At 40.1% G+C, this 19,013-nt stretch overlaps 1 protein-coding gene across 2 annotated transcripts in view; it reads right to left on the bottom strand.

Moving 5' to 3' along the window:
- The window catches only part of LOC126293407 (uncharacterized), a 139,406-nt gene extending 120,731 nt beyond the window's left edge, over positions 1–18,675 (bottom strand). The window contains exons 1-4 of one of the 2 annotated variants that reach the window (XM_049986623.1): positions 18,500–18,529; positions 16,444–16,568; positions 13,318–13,444; positions 3,637–3,808 (exon numbers count right to left, since the gene is read on the bottom strand). In XM_049986623.1, coding sequence (XP_049842580.1) covers positions 3,637–3,808; positions 13,318–13,403 — 258 coding nt within the window. In that variant the 5' untranslated portion in view covers positions 13,404–13,444; positions 16,444–16,568; positions 18,500–18,529. The other variant, XM_049986621.1, reaches the window with a different exon arrangement.
- Between the last annotated feature and the right edge of the window lie 338 nt (positions 18,676–19,013).

A 19,013-nucleotide genomic window follows, 5' to 3' on the forward strand; every position in this document is an offset into this window, starting at 1 on the left:
ACTGCATGAAAAACAAAAACATAGTAAGTGATTAACTCTTTCCTTTCATCATTCTATGGGGGCTGACAGTGAGAAAAAGTTTCATCAAGGTTTTAAATCATGTGTAAAGTTTGTTGGAAGTTGCTACATCCCCTCATTCTAAAATAATAGATGAATAAAGTCTGCGTATTTGCAGGCTGTCAGTTAAGCTGCCTCAAGAGATACACAAAGTTTCTAACTGCAATACAGGTCTCATTGTGTTCAACATTTAACATAAGATTATAACTCTTAATGAGTAGATTATGACAGCATTTAAAGTTTTCAAACACAGTCAAAAATTGAATTTTTGTTGCTCCTATGCTGCAACTTATACCAGGTTTCAGGATAGCATTTCAATAGTAATAAATAATAAGAAGAAGCAGCATAATAATAGTAATTTAAAAAACTGTCATGTGGAACCACAGTGTGGTGCAAATCTTTCAGTTGGACAGCACTTCAGCAACTAGCATACACAAATACTTTGTAAGTAACAAATAAGCTTCAAGGGCAACTCAGAATAAACTGTGGCATGAATCTTAAATATTATGTAAACTGAAGATGGAGGGGGTGGGGCAAGGAACGAAAAGGAACTAACGATATCAGGTGCATCATGACTTTATGCAGAATCAGTAGCAGAGAGTGATAATGTATGCCAGACTGGCACTCGAACCAGGAATCTTGTGCTTATTAGTCAGTTGTGTTTATCACTACACCACCCAGAAAAAGTGTGCATCACAAATGGATGGACTAATGGACTACTTCGGCACAGTCTCTGGCCAACCCACACTCCTACCAAGCACCATCCATCCATGTCCTTGAAGCTTGTTAATTTTACATTCTTGCTGCAGGTCGAACAAGACTGTGCATCTGCACTGAGGGCTGTGGAGTAATAGCGCATAAAGGCAAATAAATTACATGAATATGTGGCATCTGTTCTTTTGGACATGTCCGCAAGAGGAGACACCACCACACTGAGGTAACAAAAGTTATTGAATATCTCCTAACATCTTGTCGGATCTCCTTTTGCCCAATGTAGGGCAGCAACTCGATGTGGCATGGATTCAAGTCACTGGAAGTCCCCTACAGAAATAATGAATCATGGTGCCTCTACAGCTGTCCATAATTGAGAACGTGTTGTTCTTGCATGATTCTGTGCACAAATTGACCTCTCAAGTATGTCCCGTAAATGCTTCATGGGATTAATGTCGGGCATTCTGGGTGGCCAAATCTTTTCGTTGAACTGTCCAGAATGTTCTTCTAACCAACCACAAACAATTGTGGCCCTGTCACATGGTGCATTTTCATCCATAAAAATTCCATCACTAAATGACTGAAGATGGGCTCCAAGTAACTGAACGTAACCACTTTCACTCAATGATCAATGCACTTGGTTCAGAGGTCCAAATCCATTCTATGTAAACACAGCCCACACCATTCTGGAGCCACCACCAGCTTTCACAGTGCCTTGTTGGCAATGTGAGTCAATCATTTCGTGGAGTCACCACCACAATCAGATCCTACCATCAGCTCTTACCAACAGAAATCAGGGCTCATCTAACCAGGTCATAGTTTTCTTGACATCTAGAGTCCAATTAATATCATCGCAGGTCCAGGAAAGGCTCTGCAGGGGATGTCACACTGTTAAAAAGGGCACTCACATAGGTCCTCTGCTGTCGTAGTCCATTAACACCAAATTTTGCTGCATTGTCCAAATGATTGCATTTGATGTGCATTCCACATTTATTTCGTAGTTATTTCATGCAGTGTTGCTTGTCTGTCAGCAGTGATATCTCTACACAAACACCATTGATCTTGTTCATTAATTCAAGGCCATTGGCCACTGTGTTGTCCGTGATGAGAGGAAATGCCTGAAATTTGGTATTCTCGGCTCTACACAAACACCATTGATCTTGTTCATTAATTCAAGGCCATTGGCCACTGTGTTGTCTGTGATGAGAGGAAATGCCTGAAAGTTAGTATTCTCGGCACACTCTTGACACAGTAGATCTCAGAACATTAAATCCCCTAAAGATTTTCAAACTGGAGTGTCACACGTGTCTAACACCAACTACCATTCCACGCTCAAAGTCTGTTAATTTCCGTTGTGCAGCCATAATCACATCGGAAACCTTTCCACATGAGCCATCCAAGTACAAATGACATCTCTGCCAACACACTGCCCTTTTAGACCTCGTGTAAGCAATAGTATCACCATCTGTGTATATATATACAAAGTTGTAAATAAAATACAAAGAAACTTCCACATGGGAAAAATATATTAAAAACAAAGATTCCAAGACTTACCAAGCGGGAAAGCGCCGGTAGACAGGCACAAAAAAATAACACACAAACACACACACACACACCAAAATTACGAGCTTTCACAACCAGCGGTTGCTTCGTCAGGAAAGAGGGAAGGAGAAGGAAAGATGAAAGGATGTGGGTTTTAAGGGAGAGGGCAAGGAGCCATTCCAATCCCGGGAACGGAAAGACTTACCTTAGGGGAAAAAAAGGATAGGTATATACTCGCACACACACACACACACACACACACACACACACACACACACACACACACACACACACATATCCATCCATACATATACAGACACAAGCAGACCTACCGGCGCTTTCCTGCTTGGTAAGTCTTGGAATCTTTGTTTTTAATATATATACAAAGTTGATGTGACTTACCAAACAAAAGCGCTGGCAGGTCGATAGATACATAAACAAACACAAACATACACACAAAATTCAAGCTTTCGCAACCAACGGTTGCTTCTTCAGGAAAGAGGGAAAGACGAAAGGATGTGGGTTTTAAGGGAGAGGGTAAGGAGCCGTTCCAATCCCGTGAGCGGAAAAACTTACCTTAAGAGGAAAAAAGGACAGGTATACACTCACACACACACACATATCCATCCTCACATACACAGACACAAGCAGACATTTGTAAAGACAAATCTCTTAAAACCCACATCCTTTCGTCTTTCCCTCTCCTTCCCTCTTTCCTGATGAAGCAACCGTGGGTTGCGAAAGCTTGAATTTTGTGTGTGTGTTTGTGTGTCTATCAACATACCAATGCTTTCGTTTGGTAAGTTACATCATCTTTGTATATATACATTGCTATCCCATGACTTTTGTCACCTCAGTTTATAATGAATCTTAAAGACAGGTGCAAAAAACATACATCAAGCACTCAGTAGCTGCTTTTGGGATAACATGTAATAAGAAAAAGGAATAACTGGTACACAAAGCAAAGATTCAACTTTGTAAAAGCAGTTTATTTTTATAAATGTTTATCATAATAATCTACCATCTGGAAATAGAGAACATGTAACTGCCAACACTGAACACATTGTGTATGAATTTGTCATCTACATGTAAATCCACACTCTGAAGACCACTGGAAAATGCACGACAGAGGGTACTTCCCATTGCACACTATAACTAGCATAGCTTTGACCACAGGCCACTTAATGTGAGCCAACATATCCTACTGTATGCAGTCAGTATGTTAAGATTCTACAGTTTCATTATGGAAAAGGAAGAGAGAAGACAATCAGCATACAGGATACCCACTCCATTAATATATAGCACAAATGTAGAGTATGTACTCACATTGGATTGTTTGCTTCTTATTCCCAGTAATTTCGAACAGCCATTGCCAGACCTCCGCTCTTTCGAACACCTAAAATTTTCCACACTTGAGCCTAATAGGTTTGAAACACGAATCCTGTGCCTCGCCGGATTTGTACCAGAATTTGGTGTACCTCTGGGTGAACTGCTTCTCCTGTACACAGTTTCTAACACTTGTTGGCAGGATAATTTAATATTAAATAATAAATACAAATTACATCACAATTGTAAAATTTCACTACATTTTAAATTGATACAACCAACATATTGATAAAATGCAAGATATCGTTAATTGAATACCGTGTATGTCCAGGATCTCCTCCTAAACTCATACATGGGTTTCAATCAAATCTCCATAGATCAGTTTCAACCAAATATGGCACACAAACTGCAAACTTCATAAACATCACACTGTATGGCTTATAATCTCCCATTTCTCATAGCCGATGCAAGCCAAGGGCAAAAACTTGTTTTATCAGTCCCTGCCATATACACTGGAGCACCAAAGAAACTGGTATAGGCACGTGTATTCAAATACACAAATATGTAATCAGGCAGAAAACAGCTCTGCCCTCTCCAACGCCTATATATGACAACAAGTGTGTGGCACAGTTGTTGATTAGTTACTGCTGCTACAATGACAGGTAATCAAGATTTAAGTGAGTTTGAATGTGGTGTTATAGTCGGCACACAAGCAATGGGATCCAGTGTCTCCAAGGTAGTGATGAAGTGGAGATTTTCCCGTATGACCATTTCACGAGTGTACCATGTATATCAGGAATCAGGTAAAACATCAAATCTCTGACATCACTGTGGCTTGAAAAAGATCCCGCAAGAATGGGACTAATGACTACTGAAGAGAACCATTCAATGTGACGGAAGTGCAACCCTTCTGCAAATTGCTGCAGATTTCAATGCATGGCCATCAACAAGCGTCAGTGTATGAAACATTCACTGAAACATCACAAATATGGACTTCCGGAGCCGAAGGCCCACTCGTGTACCCTTGATGACTGCACAACACAAGGCTTTACACCTCGCCTGGGCCCATCAACACCGATGTCGGACTGTTGATGACTGGAAACAAGTTTCCTGGTCAGACGAGTCTCATTTCAAATTGTATTGAGTGGATGGACATGTACGGGTATGGAGACAACCTCATGAATCCACGGACCCTGCATGTCAGCAGAGGGCTGGCTGCTGCGGCCGAGAGGTTCTAGGCGCTTCAGTCCAGAACCACATGGATGCTACGGTCGCAGGTTGAAATTCTGCCTGAGGCATGGATGTATCTGATGTGCCCTTAGGTTAGTTAGGTTTACGTAGTTCTATGTCTAGGGGACAGATGAAAGTCCCATAGTGCTTAGAGTCATTTGAACCTTTTGTCAGCAGGAGACTGTTCAAGCTGGTGGAGGCTCTGTAATGGTATGGGGTGTGTTCAATTGGAGTCATATGGGACCGCTGATATGTCTAGATACAATTCAGGTGTCATGTACGTAAGCATCCTGTACGATCACATCCAGAATTGCTACAGAGTGGCTCCAGAAACACTTCCACTGGTCACCAAACTCCCCAGACATGAACATTACTGAGAATATCTGGGCTGCCTTGCAACATGCTGTTCAGAAGAGACCTCCACCCCCTCGTACACTTACGGATTTATTAACAGCCCTGCAGGATTCACAGTGTCAGTTCTCTCAGCACAACTTCAGACATTAATCGAGTCCATGTCACGTCAGGTGTGCTCGCGGGGCTCCTACACGATATTAACCAAGTGTACCAGTTTCTTTGTGTCTTCAGTGTACGTTGCCATGCATGACAAGCATATAATGTAGGAATGGTATCAGCCTGCCTTATCGACTAGCTTCATAGGACATACTACACATCAGAGGCAAGAAACATTTTTCCAGCCCATGTCATGTAGGATGTCATGCATGACAAGGGTGTTCTACTGGAATAGTATTGGTCTGCCTTATCGACCTGATTAGCAGGGTAGCCTACATATTGTGGCAAAAACATTATTTTCAAGCCCCTGACGTGGGGGATGCCCTGCACAACAGGTGTCTTAAAGGAGCAGTATCATCCTCTGCAGAGGCTACACATGCAGATGGGTACGTCTGAGTAGAGAGAGGGGATGGAGGATGATAGAAAGAGGTGAACAGAGAAAGGGAGAGGAGGAGACAGACAGGGATAGTGTGAAAGGGGTTGAGGAGGGGACATACAGCACGGAGAGGAAAACAGAGGCAATGGACAGAGAGAGGGGTGAGGCCAGGACTGACACAGAGAGGGTGAGGATGCGGTGTACAGAAAGAGCAGAGAGAAGATGGCCAAGTAAAGGTGGAAGGATGTGTTGCACAGAGAGATGGAGGGAGGAACAGATGGATACAGAGACAGGGAGGTAGGTGGGGTGGGGGGAAGATGTGTAAAATATACGTGTTCAACATGTAAGTGAGCAAAGCCACTGGGAAAACGTTAGTTAAGAAAATAATTTAAGCAATAAAGTTGGGGTAGCTACAGCTGGAGAGGGCAAGGGGAGAAACAAGGCAGGGATCAGGAAGGACGCTCAGAGAATTGTTGGCTGATGGCTGGGAGAGAGAAGTAGCAGGCATACAGGGTAAGAATGTGGCACCAGCAAGTTCTTTCTGGACAAAGTCAGAGGGAGTTATATACGGGATACAATGATGAAGAGTAGATTGGATGAGGGAGACAGAAGCAGAGGATGGAGTATGAGTGAAGCTGATGTCATGACACTGGGTTGGAGGATGGTGAGAGCAGGATTTAGAGAGAGACTGCAATCGGCACACCATTGCACATGACTCCCTCTGCCTGCATCGACAACCAGCCCATTGGTGCCACATTCCTACCCCGTGCACCTGCTGCTTCTCCCCCCCCCCCCTCTTCCTCTCCTTGCCATCTTTACCTGACATGATCGCCCAACTCAGTTGAGCTCCATTATTGGCACAAAAGTAGTCAGCTGGGGCAATATATTTGTACATGGGTACATTTGTGTGTGTGTGTGTTTGGTGAGTTGTTACATTTATTCCTTAAACTATTGTACTATTATTAGTATCTGTAATACCACCTTAAGGAGAATGCTAAAACAAATCATTTTTGTGGCCTATTTTTTCTCACTCATCCCAAAAACCTCTCATATAAACAATGTGTTTCTTCTTCCCCTCTTCTGTTCACTCCTTTTCTCTTTCAATGTTTGCTCTAATTTCTGTTTTCTGAATTCTTCTCTGTATTTTTTCCTGTCGGCCATGTCTCCTGTGGAGCTGTTTATTTTTTGAGGACTTCCAAAGTTCACAGTTTCCTTTACCCAGTTGGTTTTCAGTGTGTTGTGTCACTATATTAAAAATCTTCTTGAACAGTCTGTTTTCGTTCATCCTTGAACATCTCTGTAGAACTTTTACCTTCTTCTCTGACATCATCTTTGGTCATCTCTGTCTGTTATTATTAGTCACTTTATACACATCCCCCTTTCTGAACTAGCCTGTAGATCTTCCAAATTATTTTTCTCTCTCTTTATATCTGCTTTATTTTTGTTCTTTCCCCAGTTTCTGTTGTTCCTGAGGCACACAGGGCATCTTGTAAAACCACTGCATTGTAGTGTCTTACTTTGGCATTAATGGAGATACTTCTTTTGCTGTTGTGGTTCCATATAAGTCTGTAAGGTTTCAGTAGTTTTGTGATCTTTCGTTGGTCTGATGTAGAGTTCAATCCCGTTTTCTGTTAATCTCTCCCAGGTATTTGAAACTTTATACTTGTTATCTTTCCATTCTTAATTTCCAATGGGTGTCTGTCTGTGTATTTTGTGTCCTTGTAATGTTTTTTCCCCATGAGATTTGTAGTCCTGTTTTAGATGAGATTATTAGTGTATTTTACTGTACAATAGTGTCTTAATTTGGCACTGGTGGAAATATTTTGTTTGTTGTAGTATTTCCATGTAAGTCTGTGTGTTTTTCGTAGTTTTGTAACCTTTTCTTCACCAGAAGTCGAACTGAGTCTTGTTTTCTCTAGTCTCTCCCATGTATACGAAACTTCTTTGTGTGTTATGTTCTCATATTTAGTTTACAGTGAGTCTCTTTCTTCTTATAAAATAGAAAGAAACTTCCACATGGGAAAAATATATTAAAAACAAACATTCCAAGACTTACCAAGCGGGAAAGCGGCGGTAGATACGCACAATGAATAAAACACACAAACACACACACAGAATTTCGAGCTTTCGCAACCGGCGGCTGCTTCGTCAGGAAAGAGGGAGGGAAAAGGAAATATGAAAGGATGTGGGTTTTAAGGGAGAGGGTAAGGAGTCATTCCAATCCTGGGAGCGGAAAGACTTACCTTAGGGGGAAAAAAGGATAGGTGCACCGCCGCCGTCAGTGTCAGCCAGTTTGCCGTGGCATACGGAGCTCCATCGCAGTCTTTAACACTGGTAGCATGCCGCGACAGCGTGGACGTGAAAAGTATGTGCAGTTGACGGACTTTGAGCGAGGGCGTATAGTGGGCATGCGGGAGGCCGGGTGGAGGTACCATCGAATTGCTCAACACGTGGGGCGTGCCGTCTCCACATTACATCGATGTTGTCGCCAGTGGTAGGCGGAAGGTGCACGTGCCCGTCGACCTGGGACCGGACCGCAGCGACGCACGGATGCACGCCATCCTACGCAGTGCCGTAGAGGACCGCACCGCCACTTCCCAGCAAATTAGGGACACTGTTGCTCCTGGGGTATCGGCGAGGACCATTCGCAACAGTCTCCATGAAGCTGGGCTACGGTCCCGCACACCGTTAGGCCGTCTTCCGCTCACGCCCCAACATCGTGCAGCCCGCCTCCAGTGGTGTCGCGACAGGCGTGAATGGAGGGACAAATGGAGTCGTGTCGTCTTCAGCGATGAGAGTCGCTTCTGCCTTGGTGCCAATGATGGTCATATGCATGTTTGGCGCCGTGCAGGTGAGCGCCACAATCAGGACTGCATACGACCAAGGCACACAGGGCCAACACCCGGCATCATGGTGTGGGGAGCAATCTCCTACACTGGCCGTACACCTCTGGTGATCGTTGAGGGGACACTGAATAGTACACGGTACATCCAAACCATCATCGAACCCATCGTTCTACCATTCCTAGACCGGCAAGGGAACTTGCTGTTCCAACAGGACAATGCACGTCCGCATGTATCCCGTGCCACCCAACGTGCTCTAGAAGGTTAAGTCAACTACCCTGGCCAGCAAGATCTCAGGATCTGTCCCCCATTGAGCATGTTTAGGACTGGATGAAGCGTCGTCTCACACGGTCTGCACGTCCAGCACGAACGCTGGTCCAACTGAGGCGCCAGGTGGAAATGGCATTGCAAGCCGTTCCACAGGACTACATCCAGCATCTCTACGATCGTCTCCATGGGAAAATAGCAGCCTGCATTGCTGCGAAAGGTGAATATACACTGTACTAGTGCCGACATTGTGCATGCTCTGTTTCCTGTGTCTATGTGCCTGTGGTTCTGTCAGTGTAATCATGTGATGTATCTGACCCCAGGAATGTGTCAATAAAGTTTCCCCTTCCTGGGACAATGAATTCACTGAATTCACGGTGTTCTTATTTCAATTTCCAGGAGTATATATATATATATATATATATATATATATATATATATATATATATATATATATATATGAGATTTGTAGTCCTATTTTGGCTGAGGTTTGGTGTGGTGTCTCTAAAGGATCTTCGGTTTTTCAGTTATTTGTTATTACAGCTGTACCACCAGCAAAAGCCAAACATTTTATGTTTGTGTGTCTTTCCTTGTGTCTCTCATCTTTTTTATTCCATTAGCTCATTTGTCCCATGTCCTAATCATTTTCTCTAAAACAAGATAAATAGAATGGATGACAGGCCATCTCCCTGTCTCACTCTGTCCCGTTTACAAATGATTCCACGACCTCTCCCATGAACTTCACTTCGGATGTTGTACTTGTTTATGTTTACTGGATTCTCTTTCTGTCTTTGTTGCCCACCTTCATTTCTTACAGAGGGATGTAGAATATTTATCTGTCCATGGAGTCTGTCATCTTGAAGGCAAAAAATGTTACTGTGGTGTTCCTGGACTTCATCATTGTTAATATTGTCCTCTGGCACCAGATACGTTCACTGCATTATCTACCGTCCTGCACCCTCATTGGTATCCTCCTATCTGTGCACCTATCTGAGATTCTATTGAATTTGACAGAGCTTTTAATAGAATTTTGTATGTAACGGATAAAAGTGGAACTCCTCTGTAATTATTAGCAACTGTTTAGTTTTCTTGCTTGTGGAGAAATATATTAGGCTGACTTCCATTCTTCTGGTACCTTTTCTGTTTCCCAGATGTTTTTGTTAGTTCTGTGTAATTAGGGTGTAATGTTATTGTGGCCTAATTTCCAAATTTCTGAAATAAATCCATTTTCTCTCAATGCTGTTATCTCCAACAATGGTTTCTTTGTATGCAGGGGGTTTAAAATCCAAGTACGCTTCTGGATTTTTGAAAGTATACTCTGTGTCAGTTTATCACAGTTGAGCAGTGTGCCAAAGTATTGTGCCAAAATCTTGCAGTTCTGTTCCACATTTTTCTCCAGCATTCCGTCTTGTCTTTTGAAGCTTAAACTTAGCGGTTGATATCCTGTCGCATTTTCTTTGAATGTCCCATAATTACGTTTGCTGCTTTCATATAAATCATTATCTCCTTCAGCCTGTTGTTTGTGTAACATTTTCTTTATATAGATTATTTCTTAAGAGGTCTTCTGTAGCTTGTTGAAATCTTCCCATTTTTCAGATGTCCTAAGGACATTTCTATGGGTCTGTCGCATGCCACATTCCACCATCTGCATTTCCTTATCTCAGTGGTTGCCCACTTTCATCAGTTCTTCTATTTTTTTTTCCGGCAGTTCTCCCCATTTGTTACTCTCAATTTCCCTGTCTTATATAAATTTCACTTTGATTTAGATCAAAGTAAAAAAATCCTTTTTGCTCATTATTATATTCGTAATTTCTCAGACATTTTTCATGGATGTTGCTATGTGGCCTATCTGAAATTCTCTTAGGACATTATTGGAGAATTTCCAAGTCTATGTGGTTTCTGTATTTGTGTCGACATGAGTTTGAGGTCAAAATTACTGCAGAAGTTTATCAGGTTCTCTTTGTTCTTGTTCGTCTCCTTCTTGCCTGCTGTCTCTCTGAATCCTCTTTCCCTGCCTAATTGGGCACTAAAATCTCATAGGAACATTTTTACATGTCTCATCGGGATTTGTTGGTGGTCTCTTCCAGATCATCTCAGAATTCAATCATCAACAAGTTCTTCTTGTAGCTTTTTAGGGTATATGCATTGCTTAATGTATAGGCGTTTTTCCACAGCATATCATGAGTTGATATTTTTTCTGATTTTGAGGTGAAATTTATTACAGAGACCAGAATGGATTTGTGTACTACAAATCCTGTTCCAAAGAGGTACAGGTTTCTTCCTGAAACCATTACAGCTCGTCTCCCTTTGTATGGTCTGTGGTTTTCCCAGTCAAAGTGGTTCTCATCTGAGAGCCATGTTTCCTGTCTTGCCAGTATCTTGATACCCAATTTATCCATAGTGGGAAATGCGCAAGCTTTCAGAACCAGTACCTCTTTGTTCTGCAGAAAAGGTGAAGGGGAAGGAAGAAGGCTAAAAGAAAAGGACTGCTGATGTTTAGGAAAAGGGCATAGTTACAGAAAAAGAAATTCTGAATGTGTAAGAACAGTCAGTTTTCTTTAAATGTGATTTAACAAGTAAATTTAAATCAAACACTGGAAACTCGAGGTAGGAATATCAACAATGTAGGAAAAGACAAATTGCTACTTCCTGTAAAGAAGACACGTCAGGTTGCAGAGAGGCACAATTAAAGGACACTCACATGTAGCTTTCAATCACACATACACACACACACAAACACACACACACACACACACACACACACACACACACACACACACACACACACACACAAGAAAGCACACCTCATGTACACACAATTGCCAACTCCAGCATCTCCGGCTGGAATGCAACATCATGTGGTATGCAAGCAGCAATCTGGAGGGGTTGGGGAAGGGGATGGGGTAATTAGTGTATGGGTGGGGAGAGAGACAAACACTGTCTGTCGGTATGTGCAAGGACTAGTCTGCCAATAGGTGCAGTGTCAGGGGGTTGTGGGGCAGGGAGGTGGGAAAAAAGGAACAAAAATAGAGAGAAGTGGGGAAAGACAGGCAGATGTGTTGGCAGAGAGCTGGAAATACACAGTTTAGGAGATGGGAGGAGATGATAGGACAGAGAGGGTGGAAACTGTTGGGTGGAGGGTGTCGGGATAGTATGTTTGGAGGGTGGGGGGGCCTTATGTTACCATAGGTTGAGGGTGGGATAATTACAGGAGCAGAGAAAGTGTTGTAAGGATAACTCCCATCTGCACAATTGAAATCATATTAATGTATGTATATCAAAGTAGTCTATGAGTTTTACTATTTGGGTAGCAAAATAACTGACAAAGACTAAAATAGAGAGAATATGAGGTGCAGATTGGCAACGACAAGAAAAGCATTTCTGAAAAAGAGAAATGTTTTAACATTACATACAAAGATAATTGCTAGGAAGTCTTTTCTGGAGGTATTTGTATAGAGTGTAGCCTTGTACAAAACTGAAATGTGCATAATGAGCAGTTCAGACATAAAGAAAGTAGAAGCTTGCAAGATGTGGTGCTACAGAAGAGTTTTGAAAATCAATTTGGCAATGGAAGGTAATGTGGTGGGTGGGTGTGTATGTGTGTGTGTGTGTGTGTGTGTGGAGGAGGGGGCATTGAGTTATGCAGAGATGATAAAGCTTGCACAGGACAGACTGAAAATAAAAACAAAAACAACAACAACATTATGTTTTGTCCTGCCGGGTTTGCGACATAGGGCATTGCTGGATCATAAATATACAGTATAATACAAAGACTATACATGCTGCCTTATGGAATTATAGTGACAGTCTCATAAATTTTTTAGTTACAAATTTTTGCCTAAGACCACTCAAACACTATCATTGCTTGTTTTGAGTTATTACCAACTCATAATCTTGAGATCAGAGTATCTTAAATAGTAACTCATTAACTGAGCAGACCTAGGAGAGGCACCTTCAGGCCTACTCGGCTTACTGAATTACTATGCAAAATATTCAGATCATCTGATGATCACTTGGTAATAAGCCAAAATAAGAACGACACTGTTTAAATGGCTTGAGGCTGATACAATAATAATGATCATATTTTTGCAAAGAAATAAAAGCAGAAATAAGGAATTATGAGAATTTTTTCCCCTGTCTTTCTTCTGATTGGCTGATAATGTTCAGTGATGTGCGTCTGCAAACTCTGTTTCTGAATGCAGTCTATTCACATCTGGATTATTTTTGTATATATCAACTATTTCTTCACAATTTTTAATTATTATTTATGTATACTTTATGTAGTGGGGAAATTATGAGGCATCCATAATATTATACTGAAACAGGAGCTGAAATTAGCACCTCAGTATACACTTGCAATGATGAAATGCAGGATTCTTCTCAGTGTAATTAGTAATCGGTAAAGTTATCTCCTGCTTAGTAAATTATAAACACGATTATGAATATGTGACATACCCAACAGCAGCCTGAATTTGTTCTTGTGGTCCAGGGACTTCTTCAGGACTGGTAATCCCAGACTCATGAAGTTCCTGTTGCTGCATCAAAAAACTCAGCTGATGATCTACTGCCTTGATGAAACTAGCTGTTAGAGGAAGAAACACAGCATGACAGCATCCTTATCACAACCATTAGAAAACAATGAATGATACTGCTTCACAATATTGCCAGTAAAATGCTGGCAAAGAAATAATTATCTTTTTTTCATTTTCAGATGCCACACAATGGTATTCAAGTGTCACATTTTTAATGGTACTCCAATCTTCAACCCCTTTGCTCAAGTAATCCAAACTTACCAATATATTTTAAAAAGATACACACTGAATAACTCTAAAACAGACTTGTTACTGGGAAGGATGATGACTAAACATTGTACCAGATGACCAAGTGTCGTATGTATGAAGTTTGGCACGTAACCTTTTGTTCCTGACATGAAAACAAACTAAAGGTAAAATTTCCTGGCAGATTAAAACTGTGTGCTGGACCTGGACTGAAACTCTCAGCTCTGTCTTTTGTGGGCAAGTGCTCTACCAACTAAGCTACCAGACCCCAACTCAAGACCCGTTCTCGCAGTTTTACCTAAACTCTCACCCTCCAAATTTCACACAATTTCTCCTGTCTAACATACAGGACTAATATTCCTGTAAGAAAGGATATTGTGGAGGCATGGCTTAGCCACATCCTGGAGGACTATTTCCAGAGTGAAGTTTTCACTCTGAAGTGGAGTGTGCAATGATATGAAACTTCCTCATAGATTAAAAATGTGTGCTGGACCAGGATTAAAACCCAGGACCTTTGCCTTTCACAGGCAAATACTCTTCCAAATGTACTACCTGAGCACAATTCATCACTGGACCTCTCAGTTTCACTTCCACCAGTACTTCATCACCTACCTTCCAAACCTCGCAGTTCTCCAGTCTAACTTGCAGGATTACTACTCCTGGAAGACATTCCTTAGCCATGCCTGTGGGATTGTTTCTAGTACAAAATTTTCACTCTGCAACAGAGTGTAAGCTCATATGAAACTTTCTGGAAGATTAAATCTGTTTGCCAGACCAGGACTCAAACACAGGATCTTTGCCTTTAGACAGAATTAAAAACCTTAAATTATCGTTGTAGTGTTGACAATGTAACAGATTTTTTTTTTTTTCGTGGAAAAAAAGGGGGGGAGGTGCTTAACAGATGGCGTAAGAACATACCTTCCCAAAAAATTTAAAATAACAAAGTGAAGCCTCTCTTGAAGACTAGTCCTATCTCAAGCTCTACACCAGCACCCATGATGTCTAGTTTTCCAAAAGTACATCATAAAATCCATTATAAAATGTTTGTGAATGTATACGAAAAAAAAAAAGAAATGGCTTCTTTTCAAGCAAAGAGCATGGCATCCTTAACAGTAAATCCATTGAAACTGTACTGTTTTGTATTTCTAAAGAAGCACTAACCGAATAAAAATAGCATATAGTGGAAACATTATTTTATCTTGCAAAGACTTTTGATGTTACAGATCACAACTACTGTGATTTCTACAACCATGTCATAAGACACAAGCAAAGCCTTCATGAAGATTCAGTAACACTCAATACAGTGCAAAAATGAGTTATACAGTTTGGTATAAAGATTTACAATAAGCTTCCACAGACAATAAAGAGGAAACTGACAACCATTGTACATTCAAGAAAAAATAGGATCTTTTCCCCATAAATTATACTAAATATAACAGAAATGAATACTTAGAGCTGTAAGTTATGTAAAAATGTATCATATTACAAATACAGGTGTAATACTGTATGCTATGTATGTATGTAATATTGTATGCACAGTATGTATGTTGTTTGCAGTATTGTTGTTTTTCTTCTCTTTTCTTTGTGTAATATTGCATTATTTGACTTATCCCACATTATAGTACAACCATTGTACAGAATATAACAGGGCCAAATACAAATCAGTTCAAACCACATCATCATGCTGCAAAAACTGAAAGGTATAACTTAGGCGACCAGTATAAAACTCCTATCTGCAAAGCATAAAAAATATAGTTGCACTTACATGCAAAGATGGAAGTATTATACATCTCCACTAATGGACAAACTCTAAAATATGGTCTCCTACAATGCTCCATTTTATGCCCAATTAATTTTTCTGCTTTTTAAATATGAGTCAGACAGAGCCAGCTACCACGTATGAATTAAATTTGCAAATGACTATAGTGTACTCATAAAAGGAAGTTCTAGTGAAGATTTCCAGAGTGCAATTGAGGAGTGCACCTCACACACTGAAAAAGGGGTTTTCTACAAATAAACTAATAAAAAAAAATCTGTCAAAATGAATGCACATATAACACATAACAACCACCGACTGCTTCCAACTATAGAGTTATTACGCAAAACTCTTGGAACTGTGCAAGTTACAAAATTCATTGGATTATAGATCCAAAATTATCAAAGGCGGAACATGCATGTACAAAGCTGCAACTGCATCAAAATTATTTCCAAATACTATGAGGCAAGATGGTAAAAGATGTGTACTTTGCCAAAGCTGAGCCACTAATGCAATATTGTGTTATTTTTTGGGGAAAATCACCTGCTAGAATAAGCCATTCCATAAGATAAAACAGGCCTTTTAGAAGCTACAGAATCTGTAACACCAAAAATTCCCTCCAAACATTTAACATTTCTTTGGAAAACTTAACAGTCTTCTACAACCTTGTTTGTAGGTCCTGGACGTAATATGATTCATTAGTAAAAGCTTGGATGGAAACAGCCAACTTGCTTTTATAAACAAGAGACTGACTACACATTCAGCAGACACAACATTAAGGCAAAATGGATCTCTTTAAAGGGGTAAAATTCTGTGTAACAAATTGCCACAGAGCATAAAGTAAAAAACAGCAACAGAAAATTCAAAGTGGTAGTCAAAAATTACTTGTTTGAAAATTCTTCTAAAGTATAGCAGAATTCTGTACATTATAAAAATTTAAACACTAAGTAACTTACACTTAAATAAAAGTGGATAACAACAAAACAAGAGCAGAAGTCTGTACAATGTATAGATACTGTAAAAATGAATTGGGTGTGTGACACTTACTTCAAACATGAATGGTTAAAATAGTAGGAGCACTTGACAGTTCATTGTTGATAAATATAGTGCGTTTTTCAGCAATTATGTCTTCATCTGCTCATATCATATCACATCACAAGAAATCATCTTGCCTAATCCACAATATCACTATGTCAATTGGTACTATTAACAGACATACGTACTGTACTAAAAATGAATTATGGAGCTACAACACAATAAAAATTCCTGAGTGGAATAATATTTAAAATAAAGGAAAAGCAACCAACCACTCACATACAGCAGACTGTGTGGCGCATAGAAATATTTCACAGAATACAATATTTAAACTAGCTTTCTCCAGAAAAAGTACACACATCCTCATTTACATACATAACCATACAGACACACAACCACTTACGGGCGTGACCACGCATCATATCAAAAGCTAGTGTAAATACTGTTGAGTGTTTCTATGCACCACACATTGAGGTGTGTAGTTGCTTTTCATTTGCTTATTGTACCTACATAATACAATTACAAACGCATTTGAAACATATTCAGTTCCTCTCTGATTCAATGTTTACTAAGAAAATGCAGTCAGCCTACAAAAAAGACTGCTTACTCAACATTCATTTGCCTAATCCTAGAATATCGCTAATTGTTTGGAACTTATGCCAGAATAGATCTAATAGAAGATACTGTATCTCCGCTACGCCGGTCCCAAGCCCGGGGCCTCACCATACAAGAGGTGAGGAAGGAGGAGGGGGAGGAGTAACAACCTCGTTAAAAAACCACAATAGAAAACAGAACACATTTCAGAAAGGCAGTTCAAAAGGCAGAATTTCAGGAGAGAAAGAAAATAACTAGACGAAAGTGGACTCAAGAAGAAAGGGAACAACACTCTACAAGGATGAAGGAAATTTGGAAACTGAGGAAATCTAATACAATGAAGAGTAGCCAAAGTTGATACATCGTACCCTCCAAATGGGTTATTCGAAAGAAGAAGAAGATATTGTACATATACAGAAAGGCAGCATGAATGGAATTTGTTTGCAAATATGAAAGCATCTTGGAAATGTTGAAAAAATGAACTTTCAGCCGCTTGATGATGGATGACAATTATCCTGTGAAAGCCTAATCATGAAGTTCCAAGAATCAGTATTAAGGGATGAATCTGAAAGATATTACAGCCTTCTACATATCACTCACATGGGGCCAGTGAAGACATGGTCAGACTAATTACCAAATCTACAATGGCATTCCAGCAATCATTCCTCCAGCAGTCCATACACAAATGGAACAGTAACAAACCCTACTACACGGTACATAGGAAGTACGCTCTGTCATACACTTCACACTGGTTTGCAAAGTGTAGATGTGGATACAGATGCTCTGATTAAGTCTCATGGGTACTTAAAACTAAAGTGGATTCTTAAAAACATAGATAGTATCTATGAACACGCAAATTGTGTGCCTATCATATCTGTTTCATACACTGCACTTGTATATGGTGCATTTCAGTCACGTCTTTACGGACCTGCCTTTTTTTCTTGTATTACGCGCATAGAGCTTTGTGAACATTATGGCTGAACAGAAAAGTCAAACCATTTGTCTGGACGCGAAAGAGTAATGTAAACAATCTAAACTGATAGTAACTACTTTCGATTATTATTCCCCATCTGTCAATGAACCAACTAAACATTCGCGGTAATTCTCCAACAATATCAGCGAAAAAATACCTGCTGTATAATCAATGACGGAAGAATAATTTAATAATTTCATTTCTCAGCAACAAAGGCCACAATACCGCGGTATTAAAGACTATTCTAAACTGTTGTTTCATGAATTCAGAACTAATAAATCTCGCGCTACTGGATCCCTAGTCCACACGAACTGTAATACCGTAATATGCAAGACGCTCTAAATACGTCTGACAAAAACTGGATACACATTTACCGACGACAGAAGACTACGAAATTAGTTCCGCAAATTGCAATGTAAGACTCAAAATGAAAGCGAAAACTTAAAAATGTAAGAAATGGAGATGATATGTGCACACAAAAATAGAAAACCGAAACATAACTGATTCCATTGGTGACGCATCTGTCAACACAACTCACCGTCAACTAGCAATGAACAAAAAGCGCAAAGATTTGAAATTCTTCGTGAAATTGAATCTAACACCTGGTATGCCTGTCAAAACGGTTGCAAAATTATTTTCTACTCAACCACTCTTCCTCTGGTATTTTCCCCTTCGTTACAACATCAACTGATATCTATTACATAAAAATTAATTGTCATTGTTGAGGCTACTCATGCTTGGACCTGGCGCCTCGTTGTGGTTATCGTTCTCGTGTGTTGATATATTTCGATTCCGATATATCGAAAGGAAAAAAATTATTAAAATGTGACAAATGTTTGTATATCTTATATTTCGCCACACAACAGATCACGTCTGATTACATGTATCAAACATTTTAGAAAGAATTAATAGTAATAATTGTTTCAGATAAATTTGTTCTATTTTCAGTCGACAAAATCGTGTGTGCACCATGTCCATATTTCGCTAATACTTAGTTAGAGTTTGAGTCAACTAG

This window comes from Schistocerca gregaria, chromosome 10, assembly GCF_023897955.1.
Source record: "Schistocerca gregaria isolate iqSchGreg1 chromosome 10, iqSchGreg1.2, whole genome shotgun sequence".
Classification (NCBI taxonomy): Eukaryota; Metazoa; Arthropoda; class Insecta; order Orthoptera; family Acrididae; genus Schistocerca; species Schistocerca gregaria.